General features: G+C 40.5%; 1 protein-coding gene across 1 annotated transcript in view; it reads left to right on the top strand.

Moving 5' to 3' along the window:
• The window catches only part of LOC102395698 (ATP-binding cassette sub-family C member 4-like), a 312,677-nt gene that overhangs the window by 278,695 nt on the left and 19,775 nt on the right, over window positions 1–14,207 (top strand). Inside the window, exons 28-30 of the mRNA XM_045162476.1 lie at window positions 4,053–4,225; window positions 4,810–4,915; window positions 10,687–10,821. Of these exons, the coding sequence (XP_045018411.1) occupies window positions 4,053–4,225; window positions 4,810–4,915; window positions 10,687–10,821 (414 nt within the window). The remainder of the gene's footprint in view (window positions 1–4,052; window positions 4,226–4,809; window positions 4,916–10,686; window positions 10,822–14,207) is intronic.

Raw genomic sequence — 14,207 nt, 5'->3', positions numbered from 1 at the left:
ATGCAAATCAAAACCACAATGAGGTACAAACTCATACCAGTCAGAATGGCTATCATCAAAAAGTTTATAAATAATAAATGCTAGAGAAGATGTGGGAAAAAAGGAACTCCAACACACTGCTGTGTGTGTGTGCTCAGTCATGTTCGGCTCTTGGCATCCCTATGAACTGTAGCCTGCCACACTCTTCTGTCCACAGGATTTTCCAGGCAGGAATACTGGAGTGGGTTGTCATTTCCTTCTCCAGGGGATCTTCCTGACCCAGAGATCAAACCCACATTTCTTTCATCTCCTGCATTGGCAGCTGGATTTTTTTTTACCATTGAGCCACTTGGGAAATCCCCAAGACACTCTTTTTGGGAATGTAAATTGGTGTGTGGAAAACAGTATGGAGGTTCCTAAAAAAACTAAAAATAGAGCTACCACATGACCCAGCAATTATACTCCTGGCTATATATCTGGGGAAAATGGAAATACTAATTTGAAAAGAACATGCACCCCAGGGTTCATTGCTGCACTATTTGCAATAGCCAAGATATAGAAGGAACTCAAGTTTCTGTCAACAGACAAGACAACATCTTTAAGAAGATGTGGCAACATACACACATAAATATATATATATATACACACTTTATATGTGTATATGTATGTATATTGTGTTATACAGACATAAAAAGCAATGAAATATTGCTATTTGCAGCAACATGGATAGACCTAGAAAATCATCCTAAGTGAAGTCAGAGAAAGACAAATATTATATGATATCACTTATATGTGGATTCTAAAATATAAAGCAAATTAATGTATGTATAAAAAGAAACAGACCCACAGACATAGAAAATAAACTTATGGTTACCAAAGGGGAAAGAGAGGGATCAATCAGGAGTAAGAAATTCACAGATACAAACTACTATACATAAAATAAAGAAGCAACAAGGATTTACTATATAGCACAGGCAACTAGAGTACCTTACAGTAAGGGATTAGATCTGATAGACAGAGTGCCTGAAGAACTATGGACAGAGGTTCATGACATTGTACAGGAGGTGGTGATCAAAACCATCGCCAATAAAAAGAAATGCAAAAAGGCAAAATTGTTGCCTGAGGAGGCCTTACAAACAGCTGAGAAAAAGTGAAAGGCAAAGGAGAAAAGGAAATGTATACTCATCTGAATGAAGAGTTCCAAAGAATAACAAGGAGAGATAAGGAAGTCTTCTAAGTGAAAAATGGAGAAGGAAATGGCAACCCACTCCAGTATTCTTGCCTGGAGAATCCCATGGAGGAGCTTGGTGGGCTGCAGTCCACAGGTGGCAGAGTCGGACAGGACTGAGCGATTTCACTTTCACTTTCGCTTAAGTGAAAAATGAAAAGAAAAAAGTAAAACAATAGAATTGGAAAGACTAGAGATCGCTTCAAGAAAATTGAAGATACAAAGGGAACATTTCATCAAAAATGGGCACAATAAAGGACAGAAATGGTATGGACCTAACAGAAGTAGAAGATATTAAGGAAAGGTGACAAGAATACACAGAAGAACTATACAAAGAAGATCTTCATGACCCAGATAACCATGATAGTGTGATCACTGGACGAGAGCCAGACATCCTGGAATGTGAAGTCAAGTGGGCCTTAGGAAGCATCACTAGGAACAAAGTTAGTGGAGGTGATGGAATTCCAGTTGAGCTATTTCAAATCCTAAAAGATGATGCTGTTAAAGGGCTGCACTCAATATGCCAACAAATTCAGAAAACTTAGTAGTGGCCACAGGACTGGAAAAGGTCAGTTTTTCATTCCAATCCCAAAGAAAGGCAATGCCAAAGAATGTCCAAACTACTTCACAGTTGCACTTATCTTACACGCTAGCAAAGTAATGCTCAAAATTCTCCAAGCCAGGCTTCAACAGTAAGTGAACTGTGAAATTCCTCATGTTCAAGCTGGATTTAAAAAGGCAGAGGAACCACAGATCAAATTGCCAACATCTGTTAGATCATTGAAAAAGCAAGAGAGTTCCAGAAAAATGTCTACCTCTGCTTTATTGACTATGCTAGAGCCTTTGATTGTGTGGATCACAACAAACTGTGGAAAATTCTTAAATAGATGGGACTACCAGACCACTCGACCTGCCTCCTGAGATCTGTATTCAGGTCAAGAAGAAACAGTTAGACCCAGACATGGAACAATGGACTGGTTCCAAATTGGGAAAAGTATGTCGAGACTGTATATTGTCACCCTGCTAATTTACTTACATGCAGAGTACATCATGTGAGATGCTGGGCTGGATGAAACACAAATTGGAATCAAGATTTCCAGGAGAAATATCAATAATCTCAGATAGGCAGATGACACCACCCTTATGGCAGAAAATGAAGAAGAACTAAAGCACCTCTTGATGAAAGTGAAAAAGGAGAGTGAAAAAGCTGGCTTACAACTCAACATTCAAAAAACAAAGATCATGGCATCTGGTCCCATCACTTCATGACAAATAGATGTGGAAACAATGAAAACAGTGAGAGACTTTATTTTTTGGGCTACAAAATCACTGCAGATGGTGACTGCAGCCATGAAATTAAAAGACACTTGCTTCTTGGAAGAAAAGCTATGACCAACCTAGATGGCATATTAAAAAGCAGAGACATTACTTTGCTGACAAAGATCTGTCTAGTCAAAGCTATGGTTTTTCCAGCAGTCATGTGTGGATGTGAGAGTTGGATCATTAAGAAAGCTGAGCCCCAAAGAATTGATGTTTTTGTATTTTGGTGTTGGAGAAGACTCTTGAGAGTCCCCTTGGACTGCAAGGAGATCCAACCAGTCCATCCTAAAGGAAATCAGTCCTGGGTGTTCATTGGAAGGACTGATCTTGAAGCTGAAACTCCAATACTTTGGCCACCTGATGTGAAGAGCTGACTTATTTGAAATGACCCTGATGCTGGGAAAGACTGAAGGCAGGAGGAGAAGGAGAGGACAGAGGATGAGGTGGTTGGATGGCATCACCAAATTGATGGACATGAGTTTGAGCAGGCTCGGGGAGTTGGTGATGGACACTGATGGAAGCCTGGTGCACTGTGGTCCATGGGGTGGTAAAGAGTCAGACAGGACTGAGCAACTAAACTGAACTGACTGATAGTGAGTTACAGTGGAAAATAATCTGAAGAAAATTATATATATATATATATAAACTGATTCACTTTGCTGTATACCTGAAACTAAAATAATATAGTAAATAAATTACTGTTCAAGAAAAAAACTTTTCAAAATTATAACATTGAAGAAAATGTACTTGACTTGTTCACAATTATGGGATTAAACATGAGAAAGAATCATCACCAAAATAGCTCTAGTTTTACTGATCTATGAGGTACAATTTGCCATTATTTGAATTTATTTTTTTTGGACATTTGGACCTTCCAAAATGGTGAAGTGCTGAGAAGATTATATATTTAGAGAACCATGCTTCCTACAATCAATATATGTATGTTTTTAATTTACTTTAGTGTAGTAGAAAGTGAAGTTGCTCAGTCGTGTCCGACTCTTTGCGACCCCATGGACTGTAGCCTACCATGCTCCTCCATCCGTGGGATTTTCCAGGCTTGAATACTGGAGTGGGTTGCCATTTCCTTCTCCAGGAGATCTTCCCAACACAGGGATCGAACTCAGGTCTCCCACATTGCAGGCAGATGCTTTACCATCTGAACTACCAGGGGAGCTCAAGTGTAATAACTCCTTTGCAAAATCTATTTTTGGGAAATTTGACTCATACATAGGATCCTTTTAACTTTTCTGTTAAAATCGTACTGAGAGAAATAGCTTAGTTTTTTGAGAGACTTTCTTAACTAATCCTTAAGTCGGTGTGGGGGACACTGAGACCTTTTTGTCCTGAGCTGACTCCACCATCTTCCTCAGTGAACACTCTTTGGAAAGAGTTCTCCCCATCACCTGGCTGTACATGTAAGATACATAAGAAGTCCTGAGGACGTCAAAGCTCTAATGTCTAAGAGGCTTGTCTACTTTAGTAGTTGTTTGTTAAGAAAATGTCATTCTTCTTTCTATATGCACAGGTTCAACTTAAAGAAATCATTGAAGAGCTTCCTGATAAAATGGATACTGAATTAGTAGAATCTGGATTGAACTTAAGTGTTGGGCAAAAACAACTGGTGTGCCTTGCCAGGGCTATTCTCAGGAAGAATCAGATATTGATTATTGATGAAGCCACAGCACATGTGGATCCAAGGTATGGAGCTGAGATTCATGAAACGTGGAATCTGAATTTTAAATATGGTAAATGGGAAATATTTAATGATGTTGAGAAATGTTTTTTATGTGCTCTATTTGCCCCAAAGATATCTCTTGGTAACATTAATTCCAGAAAACAGAGGAAGAAACCAAAATGTGGTAATAACGTTATGAGGCATCCTGAGAGAGCTAGATTTGTAAATCCAGCTCCTGATAGTTTCGAGTAATTTGGCAGGAAGAAAACTTTCCATTGTTTTATGAAAAGTAGTAAGTTTCCAAGTAGACTTTCCCCTGGGTTGGGAAGATTTCGTGGAGCAGGAAATGGCAACCCACTCCAGTATTCTTGCCTGGGAAATCCCATGGACAGAAGAGCCTGGTGGGCTATAGTCCATGAGATTACAAACAGTCAGACACAACTTAGCAACTAAACAACAACAAAGACTTTTTATACTTAGTGTTTCAAGAGCAGGATTATGTCTTAAGTATTGATTTTTAAAAGCATAAAAATATCATGTGATATTTTTAAGTCTTAAGTCTGCTTTTCCTGTCTTTACTTAACTAAATGCAATTCTTTGATTCCAGCACTGATGAGTTAATACAAAAAAAGATCCGTGAGAAATTTGCACAGTGTACTGTGCTAACCATCGCCCACAGGTTGAGCACCATTATTGACAGTGACAGGATAATGGTAAGGCCCTCACCTGTGGGATTTCCATTGTCTCCATTTACCCTCAGGTTTTAAATTTATTCTTCCTTGTATAACTTGATTAAAACTTCTAATTAATTAATTCTTTTTTTTCCTCTCATCCTTGACAATAACTCAAGTACTTAAGTGTAGTTTCAGAATGTGCTATTAAACAATACATTCCAGTATTGTTTAGGAATAGGAAACAGTAATTTCCTATTTCCATTTAAAAGTTTATTTGAATTGCTGTTTTTTTAAGGTATCCAACCATGAAAATATTCCAAACTCACAATGAGATGTCAGATTTCAGAGTGGTGCAACAAAGTCATTTTTACTGTGTCACAGTTCTTTCAGCATTTTTGTATTCCCTTAATAAAAACAGCATTTCATTAGACTGCCAGGCAGTTGTTAGGTGAACTTGCAGAATTTCCCAGTTGTTGGGACATTCACAATATGTGCTGTCAAAGGGAGTCGTTGAGGAGAAAAGGCCTAATGAGAAAAAGTATTTAAACAGAAAGGATTTAATAAAGAAAATTTGTTACATAAGAATTGGAGGACTGGAAAAATGAATCACTGGGGTAATAATTTTAGGAAGCAATGACTATGTCCTAGGACAGATCTCCAGACCTAAGACTCAGAGAAGAAGCCTTATGAGTCAGTGCTGAGACCTCCAGTTCAGTTCAGTTCAGTACAGAAATTAAAAGACACTTACTCCTTGGAAGGAAAGTTATGACCAACCTAGATAGCATATTCAAAAGCAGAGACATTACTTTGCCAATAAAGGTCCGTCTAGTCAAGGCTATGGTTTTTCCAGTGGTCATGTGTGGATGTGAGAGTTGGACTGTGAAGAAAGCTGAGCGCCGAAGAATTGATGCTTTTGAACTGTGGTGTTGGAGAAGACTCTTGAGAGTCCCTTGGACTGCAAGGAGATCCAACCAGTCCATTCTGAAGGAGATCAGTCCTGGGTGTTCTTTGGAAGGACTGATGCTGAAGCTGAAACTCCAGTACTTTGGCCACCTCATGCGAAGAGTTGACTCATTGGCAAAGACTCTGATGCTGGGAGGGATTGGGGGCAGGAGGAGAAGGGGACAACAGAGGATGAGATGGCTGGATGGCATCACTGACTCGATGGACGTGAGTTTGAGTGAGCTCTGGGAGTTGGTGATGGACAGGGAGGCCTGGTGTGCTGTAATTCATGGGGTTGCAAAGAGTCGGACATGACTGAGCGACCTCCAAGGGGCGGGCATTGTCTAGCTACTGGTCATATTTGTGAGTGAGCATGATGAGGCTAGTTCTCCATGTGCTGATACAAGCTGGGGTTATGTTGCAGAAGTAGCAGAAAGGAGGGAGACCATTTGCTCTGCTTCCCACCTTCCTCCTCCCTCTAGTGCCCCCTACTGGCAGAACCTCACAAAGGGCCAGCAGGCCAAAGAGCCTCTGAAATAATGATTTGCAGAGACAACTTCTGCATCACAGATGAAAGTGTAGAAAGAAAGGCAGATGGAGACTGAGTGACTGTAGATGAACAACTAGCAAGTCTCTCTCTCTCTTATTTTTTTTTTTTTTTACTAGCAAGTCTCTTATACAATGTATCCAGGCATTGCAGACACAGCAAGCTCCAAACTTTGGTCTCTGGATGTCTGTCTAGTGTCTTTCTTTCAGGTTTGATTGGCTCTTTCTTCCTTAATAATTTAATATTTCCTTCCTTAGCTTTATCTCCTCCATTTCTTCCTCCCTTCATTTTCTCACTTTTTCTTTCTATTCTCTCTCTCTTTGTTCTTCCCCTCTGTTGCTTGCTGAGTTTCAATAGATTTTAGGTTGTGGTTTATTAAATGACAAGGAAATCATCCCTCAAAGGAAAAACCTTTGGCAGCAAATAAGCCCAAAAGAAGCAAGGTATTTTCAGACTAACCTAGTCTGGGTCAATGAGCTTATTTCACCCACTGTATAGATACTAGTCATCACAAGACTCCAGAGTATACAATTGATGGTGATTAGCGATGAAGTAAATAGATAATGAAGGCCTGCACAATGCACAAGAGGCAGCAGATGGAGTTAACCAGTGATTTTGATGGTCCACACTAAACAGGTAAGAATCAGGAATAAATGGTCAGTAATACCTCAATTCCTTATGTCCAATGATATAATGGAGCTTTTGACTTCTTGGGCAGTTTCTAGAAAATCACCTCCCACCTTCCTCCCCATGCATTGTCAGGTGGGATCATCAGTGGGGACTGAATAGATACCAGACTGTCAGCACTGAGGCAGTGCCTGTAGCCTCACTCCCCTGAGCTGAACGTGCACAGAACTGAGCTCTGTGGAGGCAGATGACAGGAGTAGGGGATTGCCAACCAAAGGGATGCTCTAGGCTCCAAGCAGTGCAGCTGGTCACAGGACAAGAACATCTCAGTAGGAAGCAGGCTTCTCCTGCAGTTTGTGAGGGACCAGGTGACAATCCAAGATTGTAGAACAGTGACTCTTAGAATCCAGAGATGTTTAGCATGGAGCATCTTTAGTCACTCATTTTGTGTTCTTGAATGTTAATGGGAAAAGTAACCTTTTCCTTCTACTCTTTACCTGTCACCTTGTTAATTCTTATCTCTCAACATTGTATTTCCATACTGTTCTCACTTCTTCTACAGTAAATGAATGATGCTGTGAACTTTACCTGTTTCAAGCCCTTTTTCAGGTTTTTCTTTCACCCTGTCCTTGCCCTCCACCTCTCCCTGCAGCCACCCCATTGTCATTGAAGGCATCCTACCAATAAAAATGAATTAAATTATCTTGCATTGGGTCCATTTAAGTTTTATGTCTAGGACAACTAGCTGGAATATCAGCAGATACAGAAGGCAGATAAACACATCTTTATTGCATTTATATAACTGATTCAGATAATATAATGCATTTTTCCTAAACCTACTAGAGAGTGACAAGCAATTTGAGGTTGGTGTTCATTGGGGTTGAGAGTTGAGGGATTCTTATCACACCGAATTGAATGTGTGGTTTACTTTACAGTTTAACTTGAGTTACGGGAAGAGTGGAGATATACCTGGAGATTACAGGAGACTTTTAATTTCAAGATTAAAGGGTTTTAAAATAAAAAGTTAATACTATACCTATTTTTTATGTACACACACACAAAAATTATAGTTGTTTATGTCAATTTGTTCTGAAATATCTAGAATCTTTGATCAAAGCCGTAAATGTAAAGGCTAAGTTGGTAAAATTCTGTTCCTGGCATTTTTCAGTCTGGGTCCCATCTCAGCTCTTGTGGCCTGACATGAGCCTGAGCTGCACTAAGCTCTTGCTCCTTTCGACTCTCCCTCCTCTCTGACTGTCCTTTTTCTTTCTTTTATTCCGATATTTGATGTAAATGAGTTTCAGTCCTCAACCCTGCTTTGTCCCTCCCTCATTTCCCCTCTCACTCTCCCTCTTGGCCACAGTCATCAATCTTGGGCATGTGGTCCTCCAGGTCCACATCCCTAATCCTTAGCTATTCCCCATGCCAGCTGGACTCATTCTCCAAACCCCCTGATCTCATCCTATAGTCTTGACAGAATGCACCATTGGGCGGTCACTCATTCATGGACTGAATTTAGTTTCCTTTTCATTTAACTTCCAATGAGCATGTATTAAGTGCCTGTTACCTGTCATGTACAATGCCAGGGGCCTGAGATGCAACACCAAACAAGGGAGATTGCATACCCTGCACTTAAGGAGATGCCAGTCTCTCCTCCAGCCCTCTTGACTTAGGTTATTCCCTGTGTCTGGAATGACCATTGTCCACCCACCCACCACCACCTCTGCATGTTCACGTCTATCCATTCTTTGAGGCCCAGTTCATTGCTGATCTCCTTGAAGCTCATACTCAGAACCTCTGACAGAAGTCATCATTTCTGTTACTAAACTCCTTTTTATGTTTTTTTTCTCTTGCATTGTAGACATTTGAGGATTTCCTTCTCTCTCTCCTTTCAGTACAGGTTCCCTGAAGGCAGGGGCTGTGACTTACTTGTGTTTGGCTCTTCCACAACATCTAGCATAATGATAGGAATGCAATTAAATGTGTAATAAATATTTGCTGAATAATTCAGAAATTAATGAAAAAATTTTTTGTGTTCCTCAAATGTATTTTGCCTATGTGTTACTTAACTCTTTATTAATCTTGAAAGCTAAATGAGATTTGTTTTATTTTTCTGTGAATATATAAGAGGTACACAGTAAATAATTTGAGCCTGAGTGTAATAAAAATTGCAGTAGAAAGTAGGGGAAATATTTATGCTTATGGGAATATTTGTTTAATTTATATATAAAGCTAGTACAAAGTCTTCAGTTCAGTTCAATCTTTCAGTCGTGTCTGACTCTTTGCAACCCCATGAACTGCAGCACTCCAGGCCTCTCTGTCCATCACCAACTCCTGGAATTTACCCAAACTCATGTACATTGAGTCAGTGATGCCATCCAACCATCTCATCCTCTGTCATCCCCTTCTCTTCCTGCCCTCAATCTTTCCCAGCATCAGGGTGTTTTAAAATGAGTCAGCTCTTCACATCAGGTGGCCAAAGTACTGGAGTTTCAGCTTCAGCATCAGTCCTTCCAATGAACACCCAGGACTGATCTACTTTAGGATGGACTGGTTGGATCTCCTTGCAATCCAAGGGACTCTCAAGAGTCTTCTCCAACACCACAGTTCAAAAGCATCAATTCTTCAGTGCTCAGCTTTCTTTATAGTCCAACTCTCACATGCATACATGACTACTGGAAAAATTGCTTCTTTAGTCTTACTCAAAGAGAAAATTGGATTTCTAGATATTTCTTCAGTGCAGAGCGATTATACTAAAGCTGCTTATGTAGCAACTCTTTTTTGTCAGGCTTTCACTTTCAGGATAATAAACTACAACCAAAACCAACTTTCAGAAGCATTTTAACCTCACTGACAAAGGATTCAGTCCCAAAGAGGTGACATAATCTGGAAGCATTTACTTTTTTCCCAAGTTTTGCTCAGTGTTTTTAAACCAACTTGACAGTTAATTTGCTGTCAGGTCACTGTTGTCTGATTTATATGATACCATTGTACTTTTTCGGAGAAGGCAATGGCAAGCCACTCCAGTACTCTTGCCTAGAAAATCCCATGGATGGGAGGAGCCTGGTAGGCTGCAGTCCATGGGGTCACTACTAGTCGGACGCGACTGAGCGACTTCACTTTCACTTTTCACTTACACGCAATGGAGAATGAAATGGCAACCCACTCCAGTGTTCTTACCTGGAGAATCCCAGGGACGGGGGAGCCTGGTGGGCTGCCGTCTCTGGGGTAGCACAGAGTCAGACACGACTGAAGCGACTTAGCTGCAGCAGCAGCAGCAGCAACTGTACTTTTTAGATAAATTGAGTTTGATTTTCTTGAATTAAGAAATTTCCCAGCTTTGTCTCTATAAACAACCCTCAAATCTTAGAGTCTGAAAGCTAAAAATACTAACTAATCATAACAACCCCAAATGCCTTTGGCAGAATATAAATGATATAGATTGCAAAGTGCCTGTAATAATAGTCTAAAACTTTGATTTTCTTCTGTTCCTATAACATTATAATAGTAAAACATTGGGTTAGGGCTTGATCTACTAGTAAACTAGGGTAATCAAACTATTTAAATACCAGCCAGTCTTACCACCCAAATAGATTCTCTGTATTCTCCCTGTCCTTTCTGAAATATTGTTGGAGTTATAATAAGTTACTGTGAAATGTTGTGTACTAACAGGTTTCCTTCTGCTGCTTAACAGGTTTTGGATTCAGGAAGACTGGAAGAATATGATGAGCCATATGTTTTGCTGCAAAATAGAGACGGCCTGTTTTACAAGATGGTGCAACAACTGGGCAAGGCCAAGGCCACTGCCCTCACTGAAACAGCAAAACAGGTGAGCCCACTGCGGGGAGTTGTAATTAAAATTTATCTCCACAGTTCACTCCTCACGATTTGGTAGCAGGGGTCCAGTAACAAGCTCTCTGTGTCCTTTTCAATCATAAGCCTCCAGAGACAAAGCTTCATGAATGGATCTTTACATGTTGCAGGTGGAAGCCAGGTCCGCTGGGACTCTGCAAAAGCAGTGGGGATGGGGTCAGGATGTGTGCATGCACGTGCACCCGAGAGAGATTTTGGATTGGACTTGGCACACATTTAGACTCTGGGTTCAGATTCTCACAGAGCACAGGACACCCATTTTGCAGACCTTTCACATTCATTCTGATTGGTGCTCAGCACATTTGTGATACAAGTTCTGTCAAAGAATATCCAGGAAATTTGAGAGTTTAAGGGAAAAAATTTGGAGTATTTTGATTCTAGGAAAATCTTCCAGGGAAAGGTGTAGGTCTCTTCTGTATTCTGATCTGTAAATAAAACACCTACCTGATACTGTCACTTTCTCTCTAATTCTTTGTTGTTTCGAGTTAGGTGCATTTGCCCCTGATGCTTTCTCTAGCTTACGGAAAATGAAATTGTCATCAGGACAAGTCAAGAACTCACAATACCTTCACACTGTAGTCTGAATGGTGCCTGAAGGTTTACAGAGCACTTTCTCAGAGATGAGGTGTGTGAAGCACTAAGCACTGTGCATGGTGTGAGGAAGGGCCTCGATGGGTAACACTCAGGTCATGTGGTTTTGTAACGAAAAATTTAGTCTTTGTTTCCAATGCTGAATGAGAATAATGAAGACAAATTTCAAAGAATAAAGGAAAGAAATTTGTTAATTTGCTAGCAGATGAGTAGGATAGCAGACTAATTTTTTTAAGAACTATCATCCTGCCTTCTAAGAGACAGCAGGTGTATTTAAAGAAAAGTTTTAGGGTGCCTATATGACGGCTGTCACATATAGTTGCTTTTTTTTTAGGATAGCTATTTCCATGCTGTTATCCCTGGTCATTTTGGTCCCCTGGTCCCAGTCAAAATGTTCCTGTTTTGATATTTTTTGCTTTGCTGACTTCATGGCCTTGGGTTTCTGTGGTTACGACAAGAGGAACAAGCAGAAATGGCAAGAATGCCTGCACTGAGGTCTGCTTCAGGAACTTAGTCATTGTCATGCAGCTGCCTGTAATTCTTTCTGGAACAAGGTGAGAGTGGGGTTGATGGAAGGATGGAAGGAGGGAATGATGGTCTGGTGCTCTTGCCCCTTGAGATGCATGGCTTGAGGTGGGATGAGGCTTCTAACTGTGTGTGGTGAGGCTTCCCCATTGTAACTAAATCTCTGATCATTAAATTATAGGTGCATTTTTACTTCTTCATACTTCATACTTTGCATTTCCCAGATTTTTCACTTGTAAAGAATAAATTTACTTGTGTAATATTTTAAATATCTCTTAAAAACATATTCCAAGTATCTCACAGTATTTCTGTTAGATATACTGTGGAAAATTCTTCAAGAGATGGGAATACCAGACCACCTTAATTACCTCCTGAGAAATCTGTATGCAGGTCAAGAAGCAACAGTTAGAACTGGACGAGGTACACCAGACTGGTTCCAAACTGATAAAGAAGTACATCAAGGCTGTATATTGTCACTCTGCTTATTTAACTTACATGCAGAGTACATCCTGTGAAATGCTGGGCTGGATGAAGCACAAGCTGGAATTAAGATTGCCAGGAGAAATATCAATAACCTCAGACACGCAGTTGACACTGTCCTTATAGCAGAAAACAGAGAAGAACTAAAGAGCATCTTGATGAAAGTGAAAGAGGAAAGTGAAAAAGCTGGCTTAAAACTCAACATTCAGAAAACTAAGATCATGGTATCCAGCCCATCACTTCATGACAAATAGATGAGGAAACAATGGAAACAGTGGGCTCCAAAATAACTGCAGATGGTGACTGCAGCCATGAAATTAAAAGACGCTTGCTCCTTGGAAGAAAAGCTATGACATACCTAGACAGCATATTAAAAAACAGAGACATGACTTTGTTGACAAAGGTCCATCTAGTCAAAGCATGGTTTTTCCAGTAGTCATGTATGGATGTGAGAGTTGGACTGCAATGAAAGCTGAGCACCAAAGAATTGATGCTTTTGGACTGTGGTGTTGGAGAAGACTCTTGAGTCCCTTGGACTGCAAGCAAATCCAACCAGTCAACCCTAAAGGAAATTAGTCCTGAACATTCATTGGAAGGACTGATGCTGAAGTTGAAGCTCCTGTACTTTGGCCTCCTGATGTGAAGAACTGACTGACTCATTGGAAATGACCCTGATGCTGGGAAAGATTGAAGGAAGGAGGAGAAGGGGATGACAGAAGATGAGATGGTTGGATGGCATCACCAACTCAATGGACATGAGTTTGAGCAAGCTCCAGGAATTGGTGATGGATAGGGAAGCCTGACATGCTGCAGTCCATGGGGTTGCAAAGAGTTGGACATGGCTGGGTGACTAAACTGAACTGAATGGTATTTCTATGTGAGAGATTTATCTAAAATGTAGCTCAAATTTCCTCTGTCACCGTTTCGCCTCATTCCTTCTCCTTAGAGATGAAGAGTAGTACCTTCCACTTTTCACAGGGTGGGAAGTAGCACAGTGTCATCGAGCTGGCTGAAGAGTTGGCAGCGTCAGAATTCAATTCTTGGTATAGGGATGAGAAGTCTGTGTTCTGAACTTTTCATAAGTACTTATATTGTGTGCAGATATAGAGAAGCTGTACTTGGAGTCCTGATTTATTTTTAATTCCTGAAACTCACAGAGCGTTTTTACCTACCAGAGCAGAGGTCCCCAACCCCTAGGCCACAGACCAATACTGGTCTATGTCCTGTTAGGAACTGGGCAGTACTGCAGGAGGTAAGTGGCAGGTGAGCAAGCGAAGCTTCATCAGTGTTTGTAGCTTGCATATCCCCTGAGCTCTGTCTCCTGTCTGATCAGTGGCAGCATTGGATTCTCATAGGAGCGTGAACTTTAATCCAAAAATTGAGGTGAAATATCCTAAGACTGCCACAAAACAGAGATAAAGAGCACACTAAATCGAATGCACTTGAATCATCCCAGAACCACCCCCCAACCCAATCCATGGAAAAACTGTATTCCACAAAACTGGTCCCTGGTGCTAAAAGGGTTGGGGACCTCTGTACTAGAGTGTCTCCCAGTCAGAGCTTCCCCGCTAAGGCCTGATGATCATTTGTGACTCCTTGAATAAGTAGTCACAAAGAAGTCAGGAATTTATAAACATTTGTTCCTTTGACCTTATGTATTCCACATCAAAAGGATGTGTCCTCACCTGTGTGTCAGTCTTCATTTAAAAAATGTGTTATCATTTTATCTTTTTCAAAATTGAGTAA

Source organism: Bubalus bubalis, chromosome 13, assembly GCF_019923935.1.
Source record: "Bubalus bubalis isolate 160015118507 breed Murrah chromosome 13, NDDB_SH_1, whole genome shotgun sequence".
Classification (NCBI taxonomy): domain Eukaryota; kingdom Metazoa; phylum Chordata; class Mammalia; order Artiodactyla; family Bovidae; genus Bubalus; species Bubalus bubalis.
This window is presented reverse-complemented; position numbering and strand designations above follow the sequence as displayed.